The following is a 14,737-nucleotide window of genomic DNA, read 5'->3' on the forward strand; positions in this document are numbered from 1 at the left end:
AGCTCTTTGTCCAGGTACGGCAGGCTGACTATCTCTACTTTTAAGATTAGACTTCAACCCTTCCTCTTTGAAAAAGCTTATTGTCAGTAATTCAGTTATTATCCTAGACATAATTATCATATTTAGAGGGACAACTTGTAAACGCCCTGCCTCAATTTCAAGCGATCATCTCTTAAATTGTGATTTTAAAAAAATGTGTCAAAATTCTACTGACATTTTAGATTAGAAACTGTATAGATAGACTGTATAGACAGACAGATTGTATAGATACAGATAGACAGTATAGACAGATAGATTTTATAAATAGATACTGTATAGATAGCTCTCACCATCCCTCCAGAGCTCAGAGATGAACTTGTCAGTAGACTGGTTGAGTAGTGTAGCTACATTGTCATTTAGTGGATCCATGTTTTTCATTAGCCATTCATCAGCCTTGTAGTCAACCTGAGAAATATTACAAACCAGCTGGGTTGGTCTCATGAAATGGACACGCAAGCTGTCCGTCACATTGCACAAATGAATTTGGTATTACAACTTTAGGACAAAACCAATTCACGAGGGATTACACTTATGTCTCCACTATATACTAATCAATTGCATTTAGAGCCATTTTCTCATTAATTAATGAGTTTTCTGTGTTTACCTTGCCAGCATAATGAATAACACAGAAATCTGCTTCATCCTTCAATTTCTTTGGCTTGAAAAATTTTGGGTGAGTGCCTTGCTCTTGGAGGACCTTCTCCACAAAGCTTTTGTCAGTAGCTTTTGGAAACCAGCATTCCTCATCCAAGAGAGCAAGGATACCAGGAGGATTGGCCTGCATCAAGTGCACAGTTTTACAATACATTCTACTAACATAACCATGTTGATTGCTTTTTAGAGTACATATTGTAACTCACTGGTTTCTCAATAAGGTCAATGCAGGGCTGCAGATCCAGGCCAAAGTCAATGAAGCTCCACTCAATTCCCTCCCTCTGGTACTCCTCTTGCTCTAAAATGAACATGGTGTGGTTGAAGAGCTGCTGCAGCTTCTCATTGGTGTAGTTGATGCACAGCTGTTCAAATGAGTTTAGCTGAAAGACAGTGGATGATTATGTGTTAAGAAAAACAGCACAAAAAAGGAAAAGAAAGCATCAATGCCTTAAAATTAGCTTTTAATTATATATATATTATTAATATTGTCACAACAATCAATACCTCAAAGATCTCAAAGCCAGCAATGTCCAGGATGCCAATGAAGGACGCTCCCTGTCTTTTAGTCTTGTCGAGAGCCTTGTTTATTCTCATGACAAGCCAGCGGAACATTCTTTCATATGTGGCCTTGGCCAGGGCCTCCACAGCAAATTCTGCTTGCTCTTGAGTCTGGGCCTTCTGAACATAGTCTCTGCCCACTTTGATCCTGGGTGACAGGATTGCCCTGGTGAAGTCCATCACATTCATGCCCATAAGGTGGCACACCTTCTGGGCAGCTATAGCAGAAGAGATTATGAGGACAAAAATGATGGCAGCTGTGTCTGAAATCACTCGTTCCCCATTTCCTACAGTACACACTACTTTGGGAGTTAGATGAAATTCCACTTTTGGGCACTAAACCCTTTCAAACTGTCCTAGTGTTGGATAATAAATATATGCCAGATAATTATGAGTCACAACCACATAATTTTAAATTGTTTATTTTTAATTAGATTAACTATAAAACACATAATGATTGTCTGTTGATTTACTATTATGTCCTTAATATTGAACTTGATTTTTAATTAATAATTAGCATCACATGTAGCTTCTTGAGTGCAACCGCAAGTGATGATGGGTTATATTGCTTGTTTAGGAGCGCATTAGTTGTGCAGTACTTTTCACATCGAGTGTATTACATGGGGCTAGCTTAACATTCAGAGGCCACTATGAAATTGCACACACCCTATTGATTCAACTATATAGGGAATGGGGGGGGGTGATTTCCGACACAGGAGGACACAGATTCCAGGAGGGAGAAAAGGGAAATTGAGTAGTAGAATCATTAACTTGTCAGAAGTCTTACATACCAGTGTTGTCAGGCATAGAGGCTTGGTCTGTATGGCGCTCCTTCTTGAAGTTCAAGTTGCCCAGTTGGAGCACAGAGGCCACAACCTTTAACATACCTGGGAAAAAAACAACAAGATTATACCCACACAAAAAAAGAATGAATATAAATATACACAGACACACACATGCAGGTATACACATATTGCACTAATTATATTTAATTTCTGTTCCTAACCTATCTGCTCATCCTCAGGGATACTCATAATCTTCATGGCTTCTAAGGTCTCCATGAACAAATCCTTATCCTGCTGCCCAGGGATTGTGATACTCCCATTGGAAAGGAATCGGTAATTGTTGTAATTTTCCAGCAGTAGTTCATCTAAAAGTGAGATAAAGAACCTTTAAAAAAAAAAAAAAAAAAAAAAAACACGGCAAGGCTCCATAATACTGACATTTAAAAACCCCTCAAAATACAGCTCAAGTATTCACCTCCACCTCACTTACTGCGCATCTTATCTCCAGCCCCTGTCAGCAAGTAGTAGAAAATGTGAAATGTCCGCTCATCTTTGGCCTGCCGAATGGCTCGGGACTTCTCCAACAAGTCTACATTACCATCTGTTAAGAACTAGTAAACTGATATGACAGAGATTACATTTCATCTGGTTTGTGTATTACAACTGAAAATCGTTGGATCCAGGATACATGTTTCAATATTGGCACCAACAATGTAACCATTGACATCAAAGTTGATTCTGATGAATTTTCCCTAGGCGAAAAACAAAACAAAATAATAAACACTAAAAAATAGTTAATCTTGACAACAGTCTACATGAATTTCAAGACTTACAAATCGGGAAGAGTTGTCATTTTTCACCGTCTTGGCATTTCCAAAGGCTTCTAGAATGGGGTTAGCCTGCAGCAACTGCTTCTCCAGCTCACCCTAATGAAAATGAAGACAGTGAATGGTAAATGCCAAATAGCACTTGGCATTTGACATCCCAAAAGTCATTTTAGGCTCTTTATGATGAATATACAAAGACAAAACCACAAAGAAAAACATACAGGGATAACAGGAAAAGCAATACACACGAGTTGACACCACATGTCACCCACATTAGTGCACCACTATATAAACATCAAGACAATGAAAAAGACTGAAAGTGAGACGGATCTTTACAACAAACTTTCAGCTAACATAGCATCAGGAACTCCATCAAGTGTAAAATGTTAAATTATCACTTAAGCCTATTATTACACCATTTTTTGGTTCAGGATCAGTGCATCCCGTGAAAATAAAATGGCACAAACTAAATTTCAAAAAAGCAAAATTGTGCTTTTTTTTTAATACATTGAAACATGGCTGTATTTATAATCAACGGTATGAAAATAGAGAATTCTGGATGTAATACAAAGACATTGGCAGCTAACAAATTTTAAATGCTGACATGTAGACAGTTAAACATGAAAATATGGAACACATAAAGGACCATTACAATGGATTAAAAACAATAATAAATAGAATAATCTAAAATGCATTCTACAAAAAACAACTTATTGTCTACCTAAAGGATGTCTGCCGGTGAAACAAAGAAAGACCTCCCTCAACATTCTGCTTCCTTTGACAGGAAGAGAAAACAGGATGGAGTTTAAGAGCAGGAAAGTGATGGCAAAAGCAGATGGAGGACTGACAAGAAATGAGCAAGAGTTAACTCACATGTGGGAAGGCCAAGCTGTTCTGTTGATAAGAAGAGAGAAGTACAACATCCTCATAAACAATGGTTGATTCTTACTTTTTAACAGGACATGTAAATGTAGATTTTAGATAAATGCAGCACTAAGTAAAGTGAGATATTTCACATATTGAACACCAAAAAGAGTCTGGCCATTCTAAATGGTAGATAACTTTATTCTCCCCTCATATTGCTCAGCATTTCTGGTTGATACTGTTCTTTACTTAGCTGCAAAGTGCTAGGTTAACATTAGGCTGCCATATAGATAACAGAGTCCTATTATAGGCCTCTTAGGTCCCAGATTTCTGGTCCTAAACATTGAGATAGGTCTAGCTTCCGGTTGCCAGCTTGTATGAGCTTAAGATGCCCCCTTTTTACAAAGTACAGAGTATGACACATAAACTAACATAAGTAAGTAGCTAACTCAAAGAATACAATCATTAAAGTGTCCATTCATCAACATCTGGCTTTAGTCCATCTGATGCACTATAAGCAATTTTAGATTTATTGACAATTTTCAATGAATGTTGAGGAAAAAACACACATCGATGCCATTTTTTATCTACACTTCTCTTACTGCAAATCAACTGTGTTTCAATGTAATCATATAACCCTAATCCAATTTCAGCAAGAACCCAGTTTTGTCTGTATAATCCTGTCAATAACATAAAAAACTAGACAATTCCGCAGAAATTGTGAGGTTATGCCTCACCCTCTGGCCGGTCCCTGCCCCCATGTCTGCTTGTTACCCATCCATATCTGCCTATTGCCCCCACCAAGGCGATTGAGTTTATGTTGTGCAGCCTCAGTGCCTGCACAATGCCTGTGAGCAGCCCCTCCCATACCCACACACAGATTTCCGGTCAAACCCACCCGTATTCATATGCCGATTTGGACCACTTAACACCGACCCTGGGCTCGTTAGAACCACAAGGCTTTGAAATACATCTGTGTGAAGTTTCATAATTTTAGCTCACCCGGTGATAGAGAAACGATGAATTAAACAAGAAGCTTCTGTCAGTTCTGAGCCGTTTTCCTCCGCTCTGTTTTGCATTGAGGTAATAGATTTGAGCGGGCCAGTCAGTGCATCAGCTCGTTTTACAGGGCACTGGTTAATTTTATCGTCCTCAAACCGATAATTGTGAGTTATTCAAGGCTTGTAGCTACAAAATGATGTATTCTTTATTAATCTAGGAGCGTCAGTTATGGCAATTTGTTTGGGAGATTTTCGATCAGAATTTTTCTGCTGTTCCACTCTAGGTCACGTAGTCTCCCACTCTAACTCGAGCTGATAAGGGTCGAGAGGGCCAGGTGCCAAACCATAATTTAGCCAGGTCTGTGAAAGTTTGGTGTCTCTACGCCAAAGCGTCTAGAAGGAGATACGTGCTAAAATAGTTGACGGAATAAAAACTATATTATTGATTACTCTATTTATTACTCCCTGTTTGCTGACAGAATGGAGGAAGTGGCAGTTACGGTCTTGATTCTCCAGAGTAAAATCCGCCGCGCCGCCACGCACATGAGTGTGCAACCTATGGTTCGCGAATGTTTCAACTTTTTGTGCTGGAGCTTGGAGGTGGTCATTGGGGGGAAAAAAAAACCCCAAAGCATTCTTCTAGAAAGATCATTAAACAATGTAGAATTTATAAAACGCTACAGCCGCTAACGCATATATTATAAGTATTAACTATTAGTTCTTCATTAACCAAGACTTAAATGACCATAGCCAGAATAATCACTTGGATAACATGTTATTCAAGTAAATTTCCAAGTATCCTCTTAAATCGGCTCAGTCTGGGGGGACTGCAGACTCAAGTTTTTTTATACACTTTTCTTTTACATAGTTCCTTCACACCATTTTACTGTTTATATTTAGGACATGTTGGGGAGTACCACAATTTCAATCCTGTCCTGTAAATGCTGCAGAATTGACAAGACTTTGACAATTGATACCCATAAGTTTAACATGGTTTTAAGGTTTTTTTTAAAAAAAGGATACCGTATTTTCACGGCCATAAGGCGCACCATATTAAATGGCACAGTCTCAGTTACGGGTGCTATTTCTGTATTTAACACATACATAAGGCACACCGGATTATAGGGGCAGGCATGGTAAAACATACCAGTACGCTAGCTTAAAACATGCATGCTAGCGTGTATTTAGCAATGTACACACGTACATCATCTTCTGTATCCGAAATGAATAAAATGACTCCAAAATGGCTTTTGCGAAAGCATTTACAGATTTTAGAACTTGGTGCACTATCAAGGTGCACTGCATTACAAGGCCCGTCCATTTTGGAGAAAATGTAATACTTTTAAGTGCGCTTTATGGTCGCAAAATACAGTACATGTACAGAATCAAAGGAAGGTGCTGATGATTTGTTTATGTAAATTCTCAGTCATCCAGGTCATTGTATCCAAGGTAGTTTTCTCTGTCAACTGGACTGAGATAAAAAAATCAGTCCAGTTGACAGAGAAAACTACCTTGGATGATTTGTTTAATATGATGTAGGACTGACCTGATCTCTCTTGGTCTTGTGGGAGGAGGCCACATGAGCCAGATACTGGATGACCTTCTTGGTGTTCTCTGTCTTACCAGCACCAGATTCTCCTCTATGAAAGCTTAGTGTCAACGTGAGCCAGTCGATCAAAATGAGAACTGAAGTCAAATTGTTATTGTAACTCACGTGCAAAGAATGGACTGGTCTTCCCGATCTGTATAAAAGATTCACAAATGCTGATTATGGAACACCTGTACAGTAATAATGCTGTATATATTTAATGTGAATATATTTCATCACATTACCCAAAACTGACAAAAAACAGCTGCAGACTACACAAAGTCAATATCTGGCTGCTGACAATCCATAACCGTGACAAAGAGTACAAACAAGAGGAAGATAAAATAGTGGACCCCTAAAGGAAATGTTTGCATGCCTGTAATATTTTCCATGAGTGTAATTTATCTGTTAAGACAAAAAAAATAAAATAAACCTGCTCAAATATTTGGCAGCAAAATAGATGCATTTTGTGTTTGCAAAATAATTTCAGCTAGTTATTATTGATGGTTATTGAAGTATCTCATCTTGGAGTCAATGCATGGAGTGTTAAAGAGTATGACTTGCATCAAAGAGTCCCAGTGCCAATGTTTTAGTTTTTTTGTATACAAGTTCACTTTGAGCTACCCAAATCATTCTTTTCATTTCAATACATGTCCTCACATGTACAGAAAACCTACCATGTATTATGGGATGTTAAGGAAAATTTAAAATTTAGAGATACTGTCCAACACTTCAATAATTCGCATTGGCCTGTTCTTATCTACTGCACAACCTTGAAAATCTTACACACTAAGCAATGACTTGACTTACCCTGCATCATGCTTCTGTAAGATGTGTCCGTAATAGCATAGATATGAGGTGGCATTTCATGTCTCTTCTTGCCTTTGTACATTTCAACAATTTCCTCTGAATAGATGGGCAGATTTTTGTAGGGATTTATAACGACACAGAAAAGACCAGAATATGTCTGTTGGATAGAAAATGGCATTTAAAATTAGTATAAAGGAAAGTATATTGTTTAACTTAACAGTAGAATGAGAAAGTGAAACCTGAAGATAAATCTCCCCCACAAAAAAAAGAAAAAAAAACTGGACTGAACATAAAAACCATGATTTCTTTTCCTACAACTACCGTTCTATGGACCTTGGCGCTGTAACTTTTTAGAATCATATTCATGCATAATTTCCAGAATTAAATTATTTTTGTGACTTAATAATGACAGCATCTCTGAATACCAGCTCTCTTATAACAGAAAAATGTCTTGAGGTGACCGTGTTATAAATTACTCAGAGCACCATAGAAGAGAGATAAATAGCATTTGTTGTGGTACGAGGTTCCATTCAAAATATGACTTTTGTTGTTTGTAACACGTCCAAAATCTGTCTGTATGAAACACTGATGGGGAAACAGTGAAAAAGAAAAAAGATTTAAAAGCTCAAAGCTCTCAGGCTGCATAGTGAATCTAGTTTTAGTAAACTAGTCTGGTCATAAACTGCGAGACTAGACAGTGATGCTGATCTCAAAACAATTAAGCACCATTTTAAACTATATATAACTACAACAGGCACCAATGCATTGCAATGAAAAACAAAAAAGTTTAAAAAATTTAAGAATTACTATAGCAAATGGTGTCTTCTGCTCATCTGATTACTTTGTTGTAGCCAAAGAACTTTGTTGTTAAACAGCCTGGTCTGCCATGGTCAGCTCTTGTAATTGCGGTAGTCAAGGTTTACAAATGTAGCAACAGAACTATTTGTGTTATGCTGATTCTAAATTACTATTAAACTGAACAGTATATCATACTTACATATATAAGACCAGAGTAGTATCGCTCCTTCAGGTTGTGCAGCACAGAGGCCTCATTCAAGCAGGTGAGTTCAGCCATGTCCTCTACTTTGCTGAACTTTGGAGGGTTCATCTTTTGGATGTCATCCTTGTTCACCCTGACCTTCTTTCCAGAGTCTGTTAATTCCACAACACACTCATCACCTCGTTCCTCCTTCACAGAGCCAGCTTCAAAGCCCAGGCGCTCTGAGGGCACCCACACCAGTTTCTTGGTGGCCCAGTCAGCCTGTGCAAGTGGGTTATTGACCAGATTGCGGTCCACATACAGAAATCTTTCTGCGGTGGACATGGTGGCTGTTTTTGGGAGAGAACAGCAGTTGTAAAGACCTTTAGTGAAAACAAGAAATACTGAACAGCTTAATCAAAACACTTGTTAAAATAATACTTGTTAGGTTATCCAATCCACTCTAGGAATTAGACATCACATCCGCAGTTTCAATTTACCAAATGCAACTTTAAATTTTATTCATTATATTAAAGCAGGCAAGGATTTTTCTCTTCAGTTAAGTCAGGGGTGGGGAACCTTTTTCATATCGAGGGCCATTTCAGTTTTTATAAAGTCCTCCGAGGGCCATACTATTATGAACACATACCTAGGGATGCAAAAAAAGACGAAAAAAAGTCTATAACCACTGTGTTACTAAGTCTCATGATTGCTGCATTTGAATTTGAATTATTTATTTAGCACACATGCATATAAAATCACCAAAAAAATAGAATAAAATGACAAACAAGTTAAATATTTTTACATTATCATACAAAACAATAAAAAAAAAAAGAGGTGCAGAGTTGAGGCAAGAGACCTGTAAGGGCCTGTTCGAGGCCTCTACTCACAAAAACTAACAGACAGACTTGCTAACAGACAGACAGATAAACGCCGGCAAAAACATAACCTCCTTGGCGGAGGTAATAAAGACAATAATAATAACAATAATTGCTGCATTTCTACACCTAATGCGATGGGTGGAACTGCTTCTCTTTGGAGAGGCATCTAATGTCAGCTGGCAGTGATGATGATGCCACTCGAAGCTGGTTTTCCAAGTTTGGGTCAGTCAGTCTTGAGCGGAAGAGAGTCTTTGCAAGTGTCAGTTTTGAAAAGAACTGTTCACAGCCGTACGTTGTCCCAAACAGAGATGCAAACTTCAGGGCATGTCTCCTCAAGATGGGAAAATCCTCAGCACTAATGTACAGTTTGTAAAAGTCCAGAAGAGAGAGGTCGTTGTATTTAGCTTTGAGTTCGTTGTTGTTTTGCAGCTCAATTATTTCCATTTGGAATTTGTCTGGCACATCAGATGGATGCACATTAAATGGCGTAGCAAACATGTCTAGTTCCCTTTGTATGTTTTTCACATCATGAAACCTCTCATCAAATGCCTGAACGAGTTTTGCACATTCACCAGCATATTCAGTCATAACATCAGGCTTTTGTTCTTGCAGGGTGGGAAAGTGCACAGTGTTTCCCCTTTCTAGTTGTCCTTGCCACAGCCTTAACTTCACTTCAAATGTTTTCACATTTGAAAGCAGAGAGCTGACGAGCTGGTTGGGACCTTGAAGCTTGATGTTTAGCTCTGACAGGTGCTTGGTGATGTCCACCATGAAGGCCAGATCACTGAGGAACTTGCCATCACTGAGCTCCATGACAGGTTTCCCCTTCATCTCCATGAAGTGTTTGACCTCTTCCCGCAGTGTATAAAACCGAGCGAGCATATTTGCACGACTCAGCCATTGCACTTCACAGTGATAAACCAGATCACCGTACTCTGACTCAAGCTCGCTGAGTAGCTCCTTGAACTGGCGGTTGTTCAGCCCTCTGCTTTTGATGAAGTTTATGGTGGACACGACGGTTTTCATCACATTGTTAAGCTTCAGGGAATGTGCACACAGACTCTCTTGATGTATGATACAGTGGCACACAACTATATCACTTGGATCCAGACGGCTCATTTCTTTTTTGACTAATGCAGTCAATCCTTTTTGCGTGCCAACCATTGCGGGTGCTCCATCAGTGGCGATTCCGCTCAAATTCTCAAATGGCAGTTCAAAATTGTTCATGGCCACAACAACTTGACTGAACAAATCCTCACCTTTACTAGTGCCATGCATGGCTTGCAAAGACAACAACTCCTCCTTTATTTCAAACTTGGCGGTAATCCCACGCACAAAAATGGCAAGCTGCGCTGTGTTTGTGATGTCAGTTGTCTCATCACAGGCCAGAGAAAAATACTCAAAGTCTCTTGCAGTGTCCTTCAGTGTTTTTTCAATATTTTGTGCCATGTCAGTAATCCTGTCTGCAACGGTTCTTCGAGACAAACTAACGCTTTGAAAAAGTTTTACTTTGTCCGGCGCGAGAACCTCAGCGGCGGCTACGAGGCACTCCTTCACGAACTCTCCTTCGGCGTGAGGTTTCAGCTTTGTGGCTATTAATTCACTCACCACAAAACTTGCACGTGTAATATTCTCTCTGTCGGTACATGGTCGTATGAAAGCTGCTTGTTGAGCCTCCAAACTCCGACGAAGAGCGTTAACTTTATCCACACGCATCTGTCCTTTCAACTCGTTGAGTTTAGCATGTTTCGTGCTGTAATGGCGCTCGAGATTTGCCTTTTTCATCACCGCCAGCGCCTCGCCACAAACTAGGCACACTGGCTTGCCTTTTACTTCGACAAAGAAAAAATCATTTGTCCATTTCTCCTGGAATAAACGGCATTCTGCATCCACCTTCCTTTTCTTGACGGTCGCCATGATACATCAATTTTTCGTCCGTGTCAATCAGTCCAGCCCACTACGTACATCACATGCTGTGTTCACTGACCCTGACCTTTGCTCGGACATAACATTACCGTCCGTTTTATCTCAGAAAATGAATGGCTGCCGATACGTTTTTTCCTGATTTTTATTTTTTTTAATTCATTCATACTACAATCTTATTGCATTGCGGGCCGGTAGAAATGGTCTCGCGGGCCTTATACGGCCCGGAGGCCGGAGGTTCCCCACCCCTGAGTTAAGTACATAAGAATTTTTTCTGCTTGGCATTGCAAAACATTTTGTAAACACAATATGAAAGCTCAATGACTTAAAGCCTGACAGGAACCCCTGAAGACGTCAGGGTACCCTTGCCACTTACAAGTTTAGGATGAAAGGCCACCCAACAAGTATCAACAAGACTTTCAGTCAGGATCAAAGCCAGGGACCTTGGATCACCTTCATAACCATGATATACTTGTTACTCGCCTTTACATAACAGTGGATAACGTCCTCAAGTTTATCATTTCTGAGACCTGTAATGCTTTAAGCTTCCAATTCCAATTTGCGAATAAAATACATAATACCTATTCGAGTCATCGATCCGTCCTGACCGGTAGTACATCCCAGATCCCATCAGCTAGATCCAGACCTCTTTCTATAAGTACCTTGATTTACCAACCATAATCATAGTCAATAATCTACCACCTCAAGCAGCAATCCTTCAGTCAGGCCTCAAATACATACAATGAACAGAGCAAAATGTAAAAGTATCAACTAATTAGCACAGAGGACGTTTCTTCAGTTTAGGTCAGATCAGAATTAAACCAGCTGTCAAGCACATCACACCTGGAAAAAGGTAAATATGTGTAAATAATTACTATATTTTCTAGCTATGATTGCCTGTACAGGAAAAGAGGGCAATTTCTTCTTTTACTCTTCCATTGAACCTTGTTTGAAGGATTACACCAGCATATCATGGGTCTTATTTGTGACACCCAACAGTAGTCCTTGAGAGGCCCCACCACCCTTTTGCCAATTGTAATGTTTTTAATATTTAAGGACTTACACCTTGGCATAGGACATAGATCTAATAGTTTAAGAAGAGGTCTTTTTGATTAAATCTAACCATCAATTAAAATGTAGGTGCAGGATCAGGTTCAGAATATTTTTTGTTGAGCACAGGGACATCCCAACATGGAGGGTGTCACCACACTTAAAACATGTTTACTGAGGCAACAGGATGTTTTCAAGAAAGCAAGCAAAGAGTGATTCAGCAGTCAAAGCTAGTTACGTGGCGAGTGAGATGATGGCTAAGACAGGAAAGCTATTCAAAGATAGCAAGTTCTGCAAACAGTGCATGTTACAGGCTGCAAGTATAGTCAGTCTAAAAATTAATGGTCATTTACATTTCTGACATGTCAGGTAACATTCACAATCAAATGGGTGAGAAAGCTACACATTTCCATTCAGTCGCTCTTAATGATAGCACAGACAGCACTGACACTGCGAAGCTCACAATACATGTCTGTGCTGTTAATGACAATTTTGATGTGATGGAGCAGTTGCTCACAATTACCGATCAGGAGATATTCCGCAAGCTGTCATTCCATTGCGGATGCCAGCTTACTATGGAAGAATTTTAGAATTTTGCTGGAATAACAACCAAGAGAGCTCCAAAAATGACATGGAGGAAAAATGTATTGGTGGCATTTGTTCAAAGAAAACTGGAAGAGGAGGGTCTGAAGAGGCATTTGCTCTCCCTTGCAGACGTTTTGCAGCAAATGGCTTAAGTTTGACAGTGTGACGTCTGGCATTGTGAAATGCATCAATCATCCAGATCCAGAGGCATAAACCACTGGCAGTTTCACACCATTTTGCAGGAAAGAGAGTCAACATATGCAGATGTGCTCTATTTCACTGAGGTATATCGTCTTAGCAAGGGTAAGGACTTGGAGGGTTTTTTTGAGTTAAGAGCAGAAGTGCAAGCCTCCATGGAGAAGGATGGGATCACTGTTCCTGTAGCAAGTGATCCCAAATAGCTAATGGACTTAGCTTTTATTGTTGACATCAGACCGGAGCTGAAAAGTCCAGCTCTCCCAGACAAATCTACGCCATTTCACAGCATGCACGGCATTCATGCAGTTGAATGGTAAGAAGTGTGCCGATACCATTGTAAAGCTACAGGACAAATGTGACTACAGGTTTTGAGACTTCAGACACAGAGATTCTGTTGTAGAAGATGTCCCCTATGCTTCAGATGGAGCCAATTGACCGGCGGAGAATTTTTGCGAGAATTGCCCCCCACCTTCCCATTGCAGAATGTTCAAGCGGAATATGTTCCTTTTTTTTAACCGGTGCACAATTAACTTTAATGAGTCAAAGTTAGAGATGAGCATCTTCCTACTGAGAGTCTCAGTTACTTCATCCCTCAAGCCAAATGTGGCTCAACTGTGTACGAGAAAGTGCTGCCAAGTATCTGGCAGCAAGGAGTAGGAGAAAGTAAGACAAGCCAATGTTATGAAGAACCATTCTTGTTCTGCATGTTCTGAATTATTATTAGTAAAAATTGAGAAGATTGGATCAGTTGTACACTTCAGAATACTTGAAACCCTTTTTTTGTGAAATACTTGATGTAGCCTAGTCTCCCAGCCTCGACCTTCAGCAGCACCAGGAAAATTGAATTTGAGACCCTTGGACCAAAGTGTAGATTGTATTCTGTGCTATTGTCTTTTAAAGGTCCAGGCCAAGACTTACATTGTTTTAGATCCATTTCTTAAAACCTTTTTAAGAAACATTCTATTTTTAATAGATCCATTTCAAGTATAACTGAACTGTTGCTGTACAAAATTCACTCTAGAACATTAAGCTGCATCACAATATGTACTGCACACTGAAACCTCAGCATCACACATAGCTCATCTAGTATGTCACTTAAAATATTACTGTACATGCTGACCCTACACAAACACAAGATGAAAATGCAAATAATCAAAGAATGTCACAAAAGATACATCTCAAAAAACTAGCAAAATGTTAATATAGCTGCAGTCCATGCTGCAACTTGTAATTGGTTAATATTTCTCAGCTGGTTCAAATTTTGTCAAACAATTCTCAGCTCATCTGCATCCATCCAATTGTACATAGAAATGAGCAGGTTTTGTGATGAGGTGAATGATCCAAACACAAAGAAGCATGTTCACTTGCCATTTCCTTGTCAATAATGCCAAGTATAAGTTCACCAAATTTTAGAAACTGGCTCCACCAAGATTTAAAAAAAAAAAAAAGAAGTGTCAATTTCAATAACAAAATTCAAGTCAAGTCATGGAAAATAGGCGAAATACTCCGTATGCTCACAGATCCCTAAACATATAATCAATGATATGAAATGGTTCATGGTCTGAGCAGGTCTGCGTTAAAAACACCGTCTTGCATTGAACCACTGACGTCATCCCTTAAGACAGACATAAGTGGCCACTCACATTGTGTGACACGCCAGCCACAAACTACCAACACACTTTCAGATGTAGCGAATACAAGTTGTCTTAACTTTCTTTTATTTTCAAAGATACGTCTAAGTCTTCACTGGCCTGCCTTATTCGGACAAATTCCTTCCCGTCTCTACCATTGCGCCTTTTTAGCGTTTCGTCAACAGCCACATTACCTGCTCACTACTAAACGGTTGTTGTGTCTTAAAGTATCCCGAAGTTTAAGAATAACCGTGAATCGAAATATTTATGCAGTACTGAAGAAAGTTAACGAAACATTGCGTTAAATCTGTAAATTCGCTCTCACTCCACCCAGGCCAGTGGAAGTTGTAGTTATAACATGAGC

The 14,737-nt window shown here is 39.4% G+C and overlaps 1 protein-coding gene across 3 annotated transcripts in view; it reads right to left on the reverse strand.

Annotated features, from left to right (window-relative positions):
• Nucleotides 1-14,737, reverse strand: part of LOC130515581 (myosin-9-like) — a 35,175-nt gene that overhangs the window by 20,140 nt on the left and 298 nt on the right. For 2 of the 3 annotated variants that reach the window (XM_057015922.1, XM_057015925.1), the window contains exons 2-15: nt 8,124-8,455; nt 7,127-7,283; nt 6,443-6,470; nt 6,275-6,368; nt 3,737-3,757; nt 2,870-2,962; nt 2,725-2,788; nt 2,527-2,625; nt 2,258-2,401; nt 2,043-2,138; nt 1,198-1,469; nt 900-1,073; nt 644-817; nt 330-444 (exon numbers count right to left, since the gene is read on the reverse strand). In XM_057015922.1, the coding sequence (XP_056871902.1) occupies nt 330-444; nt 644-817; nt 900-1,073; nt 1,198-1,469; nt 2,043-2,138; nt 2,258-2,401; nt 2,527-2,625; nt 2,725-2,788; nt 2,870-2,962; nt 3,737-3,757; nt 6,275-6,368; nt 6,443-6,470; nt 7,127-7,283; nt 8,124-8,450 (1,858 nt within the window). In that variant the 5' untranslated portion in view covers nt 8,451-8,455. Of the gene's footprint in view, nt 1-329; nt 445-643; nt 818-899; nt 1,074-1,197; nt 1,470-2,042; nt 2,139-2,257; nt 2,402-2,526; nt 2,626-2,724; nt 2,789-2,869; nt 2,963-3,736; nt 3,758-6,274; nt 6,369-6,442; nt 6,471-7,126; nt 7,284-8,123; nt 8,489-14,737 lie in introns of all 3 variants that reach the window. The other variant, XM_057015923.1, reaches the window with a different exon arrangement.

The sequence above is a fragment of the Takifugu flavidus genome, chromosome 18 (genome assembly GCF_003711565.1).
Source record: "Takifugu flavidus isolate HTHZ2018 chromosome 18, ASM371156v2, whole genome shotgun sequence".
NCBI classification, from domain to species: domain Eukaryota; kingdom Metazoa; phylum Chordata; class Actinopteri; order Tetraodontiformes; family Tetraodontidae; genus Takifugu; species Takifugu flavidus.